This window comes from Ornithodoros turicata, chromosome 3 (assembly GCF_037126465.1).
Source record: "Ornithodoros turicata isolate Travis chromosome 3, ASM3712646v1, whole genome shotgun sequence".
NCBI classification, from domain to species: domain Eukaryota; kingdom Metazoa; phylum Arthropoda; class Arachnida; order Ixodida; family Argasidae; genus Ornithodoros; species Ornithodoros turicata.
In genome coordinates this window covers 103,848,331-103,861,505 of record NC_088203.1, presented here as the reverse complement: position 1 = coordinate 103,861,505, position 13,175 = coordinate 103,848,331, and the positions used below count along the sequence as shown (strand labels likewise).

General features: G+C 45.3%; 1 protein-coding gene and 1 long non-coding RNA gene across 4 annotated transcripts in view; one reads left to right on the top strand and one right to left on the bottom strand.

Moving 5' to 3' along the window:
* The first annotated feature begins 1,204 nt into the window (after positions 1-1,204).
* LOC135389083 (uncharacterized) overlaps positions 1,205-13,175 on the top strand; it is a 57,416-nt gene continuing 45,445 nt past the window's right edge. The window contains exons 1-2 of one of the 3 annotated variants that reach the window (XR_010421569.1): positions 1,205-1,245; positions 2,339-2,438. This is a non-coding gene — a long non-coding RNA (uncharacterized LOC135389083). Of the gene's footprint in view, positions 1,246-2,177; positions 2,439-13,175 lie in introns of those variants that run through there. The other 2 variants (XR_010421568.1, XR_010421567.1) reach the window with 2 other exon arrangements.
* LOC135389081 (RNA-binding protein MEX3B-like) lies at positions 2,440-10,079 on the bottom strand. Its single transcript, XM_064619046.1, has 3 exons — positions 9,453-10,079; positions 7,805-8,026; positions 2,440-6,774 (listed from the first exon to the last, which is right to left on the bottom strand). The coding sequence occupies exons 1-3, from the start codon at positions 9,676-9,678 to the stop codon at positions 6,107-6,109; spliced, it is 1,116 nt and encodes a 371-aa protein (XP_064475116.1). The 5' UTR covers positions 9,679-10,079; the 3' UTR covers positions 2,440-6,106.

The window sequence follows — 13,175 nt, the reverse complement described above, 5'->3', positions numbered from 1 at the left end:
TTCCGTTCCTTACTGCACGACGTATTTTATGTGTAACTTTGTTTTTGTTTTTGTTTTTTTTTTTTTTTTCATTTGCTTCCTCCCACTCCCCTCTGTAATTCCATGTGAAAGAAAGAAAGAAAGAAGGCAGGTGCCGCATGACATTTTTTTCCCTGGCTTTTCTGGCGGACCCCCCCCTCCCCCCAGCCCCCCAAGAAGTCATCCCACGACGCGTACTCATACTCACCACCACCCCCTCTCTCTCTATGTCTGTATACCACAGTTGATTGACGGTGCTAACACGGAAAGCGAAAAAAAAAAAAGAAATATAAAGAACACTCCGTACGCTAGGTTTTCTTTTAACCTCATTCCTCGAGTATCACGGATAAAAAAAGTAAATATTTTCTATAATCTAATTTATGTTTATGTATCGGAGTATGTTTATGACCCCCATGCAGCCATCCGTGTGAACGAATGCCTCCCTCCAGAGGAAAAGCTCTCCCCCCCCCCCCCCCTCCCATGAGAAAGGGGACGGAAGGATATCCCCCGCCATCAAGGGCGACCGCGCGCTTCTTTTTTAAAACAGCCACGGTCGTTAATTATGTCACTCTGACCAGGATAGGAAATGGTCTACTCAGAAACTGACTCCGCATGATCCCATCAGGTGTCACACTCTAGACGACTCTCACATAAATAAAACTCCTCCCATTGGAAAGGGCCCTCGAATAACGGAAGACGGATAAGTTGGATGGAACAGTAAAAAGAAAAAAAAACAACGAAATAGGCTCTTTCCGAGATGTCCCACCTTTCTGAAAGTGCGTACGGGGGAAAAAAAAATGAATTTGAGGAGAGAAAAAATAAAGAAGAAACACTGAGCAGGACGGTTTTACCCATTCCTGTCTGTGTGCGTTTCGAGAAACGTATAGTCCGACGGGTACAAGTGGGTACACCAAGTGTGTACAGTACTCTCGATGTTGAGAGGGGCAGGGAACACTAGGAACATTTTCAAAACGTGGCACGAACTGAAGTCGTGTGCCCAAGTGGATATAACGAATTTAGAATCTAAGTTTTCCGGTTCATTTCTTGCGTGAACAGTGTCAATTGAAGAAAAGGCACCTGTAGTTACATTTCTAAGTTATATTTCTCATTGTGTTACTTTTTAAAATTAAATTAGAATGTTTCTGCGGAGCTTCGACGTACTGAATATTTATGCGGGAGAATAAATTACGAATTGTATGTGCGTAGCTAAAGATGTGCAGCACACATGTAAGTATCTCTCTCTGTCTGTCTCTTGGCTGTTGTACAATCTTTGAAGGGAGAAGGGGGCCATCCTAGCCCAAACAGAAGTTTGGTTCAGGGGGCTCTGCTGTGAACGGATCAGTTCATACGACCATGCAAAATACACGGCAAAAATGACAGGTTGGATGGTTACGAATCATAAGTACGGCGTGTGAAAGTTTACAGCATTTTGCATTGTGCTACGTATCTTAAAAAAAAAAAAAAAATCCGTGTGTGGGCCTACGTACTAGCTTGTCTTATGATAGTTATCTTACATGTACCCAACACTTGCTTTTAAACCTCGTCATTCCTGTTCATTAGCATGAAGCAAATTGTGAGAGCGTTACTGGGCTCTATGTGCTTTACAATGTACATATAAACGCCAATGAGAAACTATGAGGGAAAGCATTGCGCTGCGTCTTTCGTGAGTTATGGTGCGCATTTGTGATGTACCATCTACCTTGATGCGCGCGGACTAAACTCCGAAACAGCAGTTTTCCTCGAAAATATACTTGATGCGCGTAACCCTTCTAGGAAAATAGCCACGCACGGCGGAAAGGACTGAAATTCAATTTGGTCCTATGAAGGCAGATCCGCCCCTGTGTAGAGTGAGGCTTGTGCTTTTCTCCGTGTACTTTTTTTTATACTTTCAGCGCCTGTAGTTGACGGGCGGTCGATCGTAAAGCACATATATAGACTTGTAATGCATCGGATGGAGCTGAACAACCCGTGTTTCAAGAGGTTCCATCAAAAGAGCAATTGCCAACGCAGGAGAGCGGCATTTGAAGCAACCTCTTATCATATTGCAAACACCAGTGCAAGTAGCAGTTGATTTGCGAAACCCCGCCATGTTAGTTGCGCCGAATTTTTCGAAAAGGCCAATCAGTTCCGGTATTGCCACTGTACGTGAAGCGACCGCACTGCCAACGCGGCAGACATAAGAACGAAGCCGAAAATGCTAAACAGGTACAATATTGTACTGTTACAATAAGAAAAAGTAATGAAAGCAAAGACGGTCTGCAATATGTCCGTAATCGAAACTGCGAAGTGGAATCGGTTAATGTGCGCATGTTTTCAATAGGAAACAGCAGAAACGCAGGTAAACAAGTCGCAGACGACAGTGCGTCGACATCATCGGTACATCTATGTAGAGTTGCGATCTTGAAAGTCCAACACACAGGGTGAGTTCATACATATTTATTAACAAGTAATATTATCTTGGAACAAATAAAATGAGGGATATCCTGTGTTCTATAAAATCACTTGGCAATGTTTAGTCTGTGCATAAACATGATCCTGACCATACAATTGGTTCAAAATTCTAACACACATTTCACATACAGCGTAATAAAATACAAACCAATTAAATCTCCAAAGGTTATATATATAATATATATAATCTGTGTGGTACATCTGACAATATATCGTATTTAAGTATTCTCCTGCTGAGGACAAGCCTAGTCTGAAGACAATCAGTTACAAGTCTGTAGTTCAGATCAAAATACATCTACATTTTACATAGTCAATCCAGAAATATTGACAATATATGTAGTATTGCTAGAGGGGTATAGTAAGAAACACCAGTGAACGCCCTCGGGTCATAGCAGACGAACGAACGAATTTGGCCAGGCGGTCGTACGCTTCAAAGAGAGATCCGAGAGGGTCCACCGATGCTTTGTATTCCTGTAGCTTAAAATATATCTATACTCTGTCGCATGGAAATGAACACCACAGTCTGTAATTACAAACCGTCTATCAACTTTTATTCTGAATGAACCATCATTCGTGATAAAATAAAATATCAATAGCAAACGTGGAAAAATCAACATTCATCTGTCTCTTTTTAAGTACGCAAATACACACACAGACTCTGTAACACCAAAAATACATCTCCATCTTGGGATATTTAAAATTTGAATAATAAAATATATGAGGAATAATTTCAGCATGGAACTCTCGTTAAAATTTATACATATATTTTGCCACTTATACTTTGGGAGAAACACGTCCACAAACAAACAACCAAAATATGTGATGAAGGAGGGGAAAAAAAGAAAAGAACAATGAGAAATGCTTCCTCTATCAAAGGAAGTCTATTTGCAACACTTTTTTTGTTTTTCAGTTGAGCGATGCTTGTTTGGATGACACACCTGACCCTAGACGCAGAGAAGGGGGGAAAAAAATACCGCGGAAGAAAAAAGGCTATCCAGACTACCTTCGGCCATGTGAATCTGTTTCCGTTCTGTTTAAGGCAACATTAGCAGCTTTTTTTTTAAAACTCTCCTGCATTTGCTGATATATTACATATGGGCATGTGACATATTTATATATGTGTTGGACATATGGTCAACCAGTGAGCGTGCCTCCAAGGCTGGCTAGATGATATATTTGATTTCGTTTGGGGGTTCCAGAGATGTCATGAAAAGAAGCAGGTGAAATGCAATAGCTCCCACAATGCAGGCTTCCTCAAGCTGGCAAAAAATTTACATAGCACCAAGGACAGCGGCACTACACTTCCCCCCACAAAAAACATCAACAAATACGCGGGTAACATCCTTAAGAAAGTTAAACGTCAGGGTTCATTCAGGATATCCCCGAGGCGCCCAAATATTTTGAGAACGAGGCCGAGATAAAAAAAAAATAATGCGGGATAATGGCAGTACACACTATGAAATACAGTCTATGCAAATGAGTTACACATAAACGTCTCCCTCGTAATAACTACGCTAACAAAATTAAAAAGTACGAAGCACTAAGGATGAAGCTGAGGACCTCACAAAGCTGTACAGACCCTGCAATGTACAACGTGTTCGGACGCATTTTCAACTGCCCCTTTTCTTCACACTCAAACAAATCGGAGCGTTATTACAAGAAACAAAGAAAAGCACTTCGCAAGCCACTCTTCTGCGTCTTCCCGATCCAAATCCTCTCCTTTCGCCGAAGAAAATTGCATATGACATGGCCCACACGCTATCCGTATCCCTGAAGCCTCTGTATTTTTACCATCCCTACTTTTTATTGCCTGGCTGTGAGAAAGCAGACACGCGCCCCCTTCCCAGATGGCGTGGAACATTCCTACAAAATTAAGATCTCTCTCTCTCTCTCGCTCTGTTATTTTTAGTGCATAGGTTGCAATCACCACCTTTCCCTATCATTGCCCGGTGCTGCATGAACTCAGAGCATAACAGACTATGTGAGCAGACTGGAAGACTACAATGAAAAACGGGTGCAATCAAAGATACGTGGCTCACGCTTGGAACTGCAAACGCCCGAAATGGGAACTACCTAGGGTTCCGTATGCTACTTACGAAATTTTTGTTGTTGAAATTCGACCGTTAAATATTATTTAGGCTTTACCAGAATGCCTTTCAAACAAAGAGTCTTCTTTTTTTGTGCGTGTCTCACAGTAATCGCCCACATAGTTAGTGTTGTAGCGTAAATTAGGTCTCAAATGCTCAACTGGTTGGTTCGCTCAACGTTCTGTAAGGTATCTCGCACAACACAGCCTCCGAATACGGAACCCTAGGTTATAGAGAAACTGTTCTAAGACACGTGCGGAGCAAGATATGAAACACATGGAGAACAGGCGGAAACGATAATGAACATACAGGAGGCTCCACGAGATGAGACCGCGGCAAATATATTATAAAATACTAGGAGACAAAAAACAGGTTCAAAAAATAGGAATACTAAAAGATGGGGAGGCTACAAAAATAAAACTGTGCAAGCATCCTGTTACCTATGCTATCTCGCCACCAGAAAATGCATCGACGCGGCTCATAATAATAATAAATGGGCAGATCACATCATAAAATGAGTATGTTCACAGTGAAACAGCTGACTAACGTGGATGTATACAATATATATATGCGCGCTAATACATATAAACTTCTTTTCCCAACATGGACAATCCCGCGGTCACAAAATGGGGGGACAAACAAAAACAAATGGGCAGCATTTTTGAGGACTGCACACTCCACTCTTTGAACATTCAAATGGCAACAGAAAAGCACACACACGCACACACACACATAATTTAAGAAACTACTACCATGCATGGTGTTGTCTTGCGTTTGGCATGAGGTTGCCGTCGTCCTGAGACGGTCCCTGTCCTTCCCCGGGACAGGTCTTTTTTTTTCCTTTTTAGTTAGAAATCCGTGTAAGAATAGACATCTGTAATACTTCGAAATGTTTTCATTTACGTGTGTGAGTTTCGAAAGGTGGGCAAGACTGAGATGGGTTTTGTTATGCCAAAGGGCAGAGATGAAAGATGGAGCTTGTAGTCTCTCTCGTTGCGAGAAAAAAAAATGTGAGCCAGACGTTTCGTGTGTTTGTTCCTCGAGGCGGTTTCTTCGGTTTCCTCATAGCGAGCCCTCATCGAAAAAAACCACAGGAAGTGTCATTTGAGATCCAGACTTTGCGCATGCCAGCGCACACTCACCTAACAGCGCTGCCCGATACAGACAATAATGTAAGAGTTTACTTTGAAAAACTGGAAGCTACATCACTGTTAAGCATTTTTTTTAGTACTTTTCCATTTCGCGACCGTCGCGTTATCCCCCACACTGGAAAACGTTACAGCACCGATACTCGAGTGCGTACAATGAATAGCCACCTTCCTGGGCAGGATTCTAGGATAAGCAGCCATCAAACCTGATAACTGACTTCTTTGCAACTCTCACTCAAACATTATCACTAAGCCTCAACACAGGTACAATGCCCCCCGTAAAAAAATTCTGCCGACGTACACAGGCACGGTCAACCCTACAGTCCGTCGCTACCAGCAAGTAAATGCTTCGCGGAGGAAACCTCGAAAACCACTCGACGAACAAGAAACCACCCTCCCTTCTTACGAGTAGATCCGAATCGCGTGAGCGCACGGCTGGTGACAGACCGGACACTGGGGATCGCCTTTCCCGCAGACCCTGTTGGCGCACTCCATGCAGAACATATTATGGCCGCAGGGCACTAGCGCGGCAACCACTTCGCTTTCGAAGCAGACGACGCAGTCCCGCTTGAGCCTCTTACTCCCGCCGGACCCTAGGGACTCCGTCGGAGAACTGGCCGCGCTGTCGTCCCTCCTGGCCTTCACGCCGAAGCTGGTAAAGTCCGGCCACGCGACAGACGCCGGGTCGAACGTGGGAGAGTCCCCGATGCCCTCGTCGGACTCATAGGTGCCGAATCCGCCGTAGAATTTCCCTCCGGGGAATGCAAACTCCTGCTGGGACCTCGGGAGGGGAGGCGCAGAGAAGGGGGGGAACTCCGCGGGCGGTGCCGGGGGGAAGTCGTCGTCGAGGGAACCGCCCGTCCGCAGCGCGATGTGGGCTTCGATCTCTCGGCGGGCCGCCTCGACACTGTCAGGAAGTCCCGTAACTTCAAACACTGGCTCCTTGTCGCGGCTTGGGGTTACGATGTAGGTGTTGGTCTGCTGCTGGATACGTTTTATGGTGGCGCCCTTAGGTCCAACGACGAGTCCTACTACGCGGTATGGGACGCGAACTTGGATTGTGGTCTGGCCTGCAGGAGGAAAAAAAGAAAAAGAAAAAAAAAAGATCAGGTCACGCTACACGACACACACTGGGATGCAGGCGCTTAAGTCAATCAACAGTAAAGCAAACCCGTCCAATAAATTCTATCTCTTTGTAGATCAAATTACGTTTTAAATAAACCGAAACGTCTCTTACCGGCGCTAATTATTCGACGCCTTATTCCGCATAAAAAAAAGGTCGCTAAAAACGGTTGTTTCCATTCTCCGATTTTGTAGAAGTAATTTCTGTTCGAGCTCAAGCTGTGGGTAGCCTTCACCACTGTGAACGTTCTACAAGGGGTGTTCAAGTCAAACCGGGACTTTTCATTTTTCGCAAAAGCAAAATGAACTTGCAGGCGAGAAATTAATTTTATTTTTCGACGTAATCTCCAGCTGCACTAATACACTTGCCCCAGCGTTTCACGATGGTCTGGATGCCAGCACTGGTGCTAAATATGTGGACTGTTTTGTAGGAGCATAATTGAACCTCTGTACACAATAAGGGGATAAGTCGACTTATCCTCTTTTTACTGTTTTTGTTGCAATGACACGTACATACCAGTATGCACCTGCCAATGAAAACCTAGGACCGTATTGCGATTTGTCGGCCCGCTACAGCGTGGTAAAAAAACGGGAAATGCATGTGTGTCAATGGGACGGACAATCAGATCAGGCCCCTTTTCTCATTTTGGGATTTTTCGACTTATCCCCTTATTGCATACAGAGGTTCAATTGTTGTCCCCTACAGAATTCATGCAGTTTGATATCTCACTCAGCCCTTTTATATACAGGGCGTGTCTTTTACAAGCAAGCCTCAATCCCCCAGATAAGTGTCCACCACCTTCATCAGATAACACTTACGCGAGAAGAGCCTGCCCGATTTTTAATCTGTTTTACGTAGAAGATGGTTCTTGGTCTAGCAACTTTATGTCCAAATGATTGGATGGGCAACATGGGCGGTGCTGACTTCAGTCCACAATTTTGTAGAGTATTGTAGGATAATCCGTATACACAACCAACCTGGAATGTTGGAGTTTGGGCCTGGAGCGAGTCCTCCCCCATTGAGGTTGTTCTTGCGTTGTGCCCGAATCTGCGAAAAATGCTCCGCAGCAGAGAGGATTTCCCGTTTGGCAGCACTGACGTCCTCCTTGCGGCCTGTGACCACAAACACAGGTTCCTCTCCTCGGACTGGTGTCTTTATGTAGGTGTTGGTTTTTGCCCGCAGTGCTTTGATCTTGCACCCTAAAAAGTGTATGTGGAAGATAAGCCCTCAGGCAGCTATTTAAGGACACTGATCCTAGGGACCCACAAAACATGCTCAATGATAGTGTAAGTTAGGGTCCTCAGACTGCAAATTAATACCACATATTCTACTAGTTCGAAATTGCGCAGAAATTTTTTTTTTATTGTATTGTATTGCAACGCTGTTACGTTTTGTCCTTTCTGCATTCAATGCATATGGATTAACTGTAAACTATAGTTGGACATGGCATACAGGGGGGAAAATTGTAATAACCTTGCTTCTTGGCACTTTTCTAACATATCACGGAGTTACAATACAAAGAATACCGAGATGAGAACGTCATGTCCTCCAGTAGATCTTAGTGCAAATCGTGAGAGTATGTCAGCAGATACATGATCTTTATGTGTAAGTCTTATGGGAATACACGCACACATTTCCGTGCAATCCATTTTGTCTTATTTTCATACACCACATGCTCCCCCGTCCAGTCAACATCTGCGAACTACGGACACATTGGTGGAAAGGGGCGCCCTGCAGATCCTAAATGTGGCTCGCGCAAAAATAGCGCAAACTACGCTCAACGCACCAAGTGTAAAAAAAGAAAGCAATTCGAAAGCAGAAATTTCGCGACAGCTCACTAGCGAAAACCGTTTCTTGCAGACAAGCGAGGTGAGCATCCTTCCCGAAATTCCGTTTCAACGTCGCAGTAGCTGCTAAGCCTTACAGCGCCGGTCGCAGACAAAGGATCGAACCAACTATCTCCACTCAAATCGTCGAATCGCAACTCCAAATGCACGAAAACACACATCTGCTAACGTCCACGAAAGCAGACGACATCAGTTGCAACACGTTTATGCTCCAATGGAGTTGACACGCGCGTTTTCCTTTGTCGCAGACAGCGTGCGCGGTATCCAAACAAAGAACAGCTAGAGACGATAATGCTCGGCCACGAAAACTACGATCCCAAACGAAGTATCCTCAAAACAAGCATGACAGGATGAAAACAAACACGAGTACGACAAGGATAAGAGATCTTAACGAGATAAAACGTCATCGCGCGCGGCTAATCAGGCTTCAACGAACTCCCGCCGGAAGGTGAGCTCAACGAACGCGGACGGAAAAACACTCCTTTGCAGCCAATATCGCAGTTCACTGGACTGATAGAAACACCGCAGAGATAAGTACGACTTGAGGAATGACGCTGACTACAATGCGGAGACATCGATTGGGTCTGAATCTGGCGAACGTCAAAGGCAGCCCATGCCGGCGAGCCGGCGTGGAAAAACGGGCGGCAGGCCAAATATAGAAAGGGCGCTCGAGTTTTGTGCCAGAAACGGAGCGTTAGCTATATGTTCCCAGACGGCCTGAAGCAGCATGTTCATTCCCGCGGTTTCAACAAAGAGATGGGTTCAAACAAAGGCTCACCTTGCCTGCCAACGATCTCGGCAACATGCTCGGAACTAGGTACAGGTACACACTCAGTCGTATTCTGGCTCTTTTTGTTCCTCGTGTCCGATTCGAAGTTTGGATGAAGAGAGTCATTTTCGTTGTTCAATCCCAGCATGGAGAGTTCGAGTGCCAACTGCAGAGCTCGTTGGTCCTCCAGCCCCCCGCTACTGCGCTCCATCTCCGAGAACAGACTAGCAGGCATCACAGGGGGGTAAAAGATGACGTACAAAAATGAGAAATATATATGTCTGTATATATAGTTATAAAAATAAAGCTAAAACTCTGAAAATAATATGCGGTAGCTACGCGCACCACCGAAGCCGTGCCCACCGTAGCACAGCTAAAGCCGCACTGGAAACAGCGCTCGCGCTGCGGCTCGGATATCTCTCAAAGGCAGTTCGCAGCGGGCTCCAATGGCGGCGCTCGCTTCGCCGCCGGAAAGGCGTGGTTGGTTGCTCGCCTCCCCCGTTTCCCGCCGCCGGAGCTGATGGACGACGACGTTTCGGGCTTCTTTGTCTCGCCGGAAGCCTCGTTGAGGTTCTCGGCCCTTCAAGGTTACTCGACGGGGCCTTTGTCTCGTCGCTCTGAAACTCATTTTCCAGAAATATTTCTGGGGAAGTGGAGTGATCTCCGGAGCAGACGCCTTTCTTGTGGTCGGCAATTTTCTCCCATGATTCCCGTCCAGAATGCCGGCCGGAAATGGAAAGGGTTTGCGGAATCAAACGATGCGCAGCCGATAATGTCTCTTTATCTTATCAGTTTCGACAAATGTGACAAAAATGGGAAGACTTATTTGCCTTGTTTTTATACCCAATGGCGGAGAAGTCGCGATGCGAGTAGATCACCCCCCCCCTCAACCCTCCGGCAACACACACACATTAGACGCTCTGTAAACAAAAACGAAGAAAATGCTCATATGCAGTTACGGGTTCAAGATTCACGTTTGCCCGAAGTTATAGTGTGCTGTGCAGGTGCTTTGCTAATGTGGTGCTTTATTCTTAAGAAAAAAAAAGAAAAAAAAAACGAAACATAAACAACATGAAACACCGGTCCATCTTCGAACATTTCCTTTTTTCAGGCAGAGGAGTCGATAAATTCCTTTTTTTGAAAGTACGACGAATGAAACTGTGCGAGCGTCGAAGTATGTTCGCTAACTCGAACAAAGAAAAATAAAAAAAGTTTGTGACAGATTTAAAGCTCCTGAAGGGCACACAACCGTCAAACTCTAGCGGGACAAAAAAAAAAAAAAAAAAAAAGAAGTATAAATTAAACGAGCCGCCTTCCTGTGTCTACATTTTTCCAAGTTCTCCCAGAGATAAGCTCAACTACGCGCAAATGTTGACGGGGCCACCTGCTGTACGCTACGTTATTGAGGAAACACCAGAGAAATAATAATAAAAAAAATGCACAAACGAAAGCATCGTGTACGCCATGCCTTATGTGACCGTGCAAGCCGTCCTTTTTTTAATTTTTATTTCTCTGCCAGCAACAAAGACCAGCTCACAGGTTCCCCCCTTGACCTTTTTATATTTTTTCTTGGGAGGGACGTGCAGGTTTTTAGGGAGAGGGAGGGCAAGAAAAAGCCCCCGCTTGAGGCGAGGGAACTTGTTCCCAAAATGGTTCTTGTGTGAGGTGCTGTCTGGGGCTTCTTTGAAGGATGCAGGGCGCGTCGTGGTTCGCGACTTTTTGCAGAACACACTGAATGAAACCAGCCTTTTTCTTTTTACTGTTTTCATTTCTCTATCGCTAACCTATCCTCGCCCTCAGCGGTATGACCCGCCAGATTTGGCTGTTATGTTGGAAACGTGCCTCTCCGAAACCCAGCAGACGGCGGATGTGTAGTAAACAGAAGAGTTTCTGCGTCGTTTCCAAAGCTGTCGTCTGCTACCATAAGAGTGCGTCTACGAGCACGTACACGATTTTGTTGGGAGTTTGAAGCGCAGGTATCGTTGTTTGGGGGATTTAATGGGGCTATACGACTCGATTTTGATCTCCCTTTGGTGATGGTGCTCATGTATTTTGGAGTTGGAATTAAAAGACAGTTTGCCGACGCTTTTGCTATATGGTGTGAAATTCAGAAGTTTCGTTCCAGTTAAGTAATACCCCTGTCACACGGGCATTTCGATCCTTCTCGAATCCTATCTGCATCGAACTTCCCGAGCACGCTCGAGTTTTGACGCTGCTACACGGCCACTTTCAATGCGCATTGAATGGTTGACGGTGTCGAGAACATAGGCAAATGAATAAACGGAACTCATTAATTTCGCGTTTCCTATATAACAGCGATATTAGTGGTTTTATCGTATACCGATGTAAGCATCATTTGTAGCTTCGCGCGCATGTCCGTCTTAAGTTATGACAGTTCACCGGGGTCGGGGATGCAAATGGCGGCCGTCGAGCCGTCTTGAAATTCTCAATCCTGTTATGAGAACTGTCTTGAGTGAAGCAGGATCAAAGTTCGATCCTGCTTGGAAGCAGCCGTGTAGCACCATCCGATCTGCATTGGGTTCAAGCAGGTTCGGTCGAGCAGGATCGAAAATGCCCGTGTGACAGGGGTATTACTTTCGCGCGTACCTTCCAGATGTTATATAGTTTCGAATCAAATTACGTCGTGGAGGATACCAAAAGACAGAAAACCCGGCCATTTTATTCTGTACGACGCTGCGTTTTCAGCAGTGGCATTCTCCATCTAATGTGAAAGAAAAGAAGAAAAAAAAATTTTTCGCACACTTTTGCACCGTTCCATCCAAATATCACTCACGCAGAAACGAACGGAATGTCCAGGCGCTTTTTGAACAACTTGAAACCCGAAAGAAGCAGGGAGTGGCGGGAGTGCATGGCCTTTCTTCAAGAATGGGTAGGACGTTTGACCATGCTCTTCTCTCCCTTATTTGTGGAGGATTCCAAGGAAAATGAGCGGGGGGTCTTCGGCTCTCAATGAGGAATTGCCTCCGCCCCCACCACAGCCCCGAGGCTGTGACCCTGGTCCAGGAGAGTAGGTATATTGTCCGTCTTTTCTAACGCCCTATTCGCTAAGGTCACGTGTGCAGCTGGTCATGGATTATCTTTTTTGCTTTCTTTTTGGATTGCACGTAGAATCCGTTCCCATAGTCACCATGAGCACATTCTTCCACTCGCAACGAAGTTGTTTACATCCCATTCTCCACCTGTCGTCTTTTGTAAATACTATCGGTGCTGGAGCTCAGGGCATTCGCGTAGAATCGCGTGGAAGAAATCTAGAACGCAGCGCTTCGTTCATCTGCTGGAATACGAGAAAAAGCTAGGTAATTGAAGCTACGAGCGGAGTTGGATGCGCTCGGTGGTGATCCCTCAAAGGCCATGGTGATGATACAGGGGTGTTGAAATCGAATCCCACCACCAGCTTTTCCTGTCTCTCTTTTTCTTTCTTTTTTTGCCAGACAGATATCGGCACAGTTCTCCCTGAAGTCGGCCCAGGACGTACTTCCCGTTGGCGGTATCCCGAAATGCCGCCGTTAAGAATTCGCCGTTTAAAATCCCATATGCCCCCCAACCTCGTGGTGGACTGCCAAAAAAAAAAAAAAAAAGAAGAAAGAAAGAACGAGAAAGAAAACGAAACTTACCTAACCTAACCAAATTCTGACAATTTCTGCTGATCTGATGTGGCCGCCATGCTGAGCCTAACGGTCGCAAAAAAAAAGAAAAAAAAAAGAAGGATAT

Excerpts from the sequence above, each read along its gene's own strand:
- LOC135389081 (XM_064619046.1), bottom strand. The coding sequence starts at position 9,678 with ATGCCTGCTAGTCTGTTCTCGGAGATGGAGCGCAGTAGCGGGGGGCTG. Across the intron at positions 8,027-9,452 it reads CGAGATCGTTGGCAGGCAAG|GGTGCAAGATCAAAGCACTG; the intron begins GTGAGCCTTTGT and ends TACACTTTTTAG. Across the intron at positions 6,775-7,804 it reads CCCAAACTCCAACATTCCAG|GCCAGACCACAATCCAAGTT; the intron begins GTTGGTTGTGTA and ends TTCCTCCTGCAG.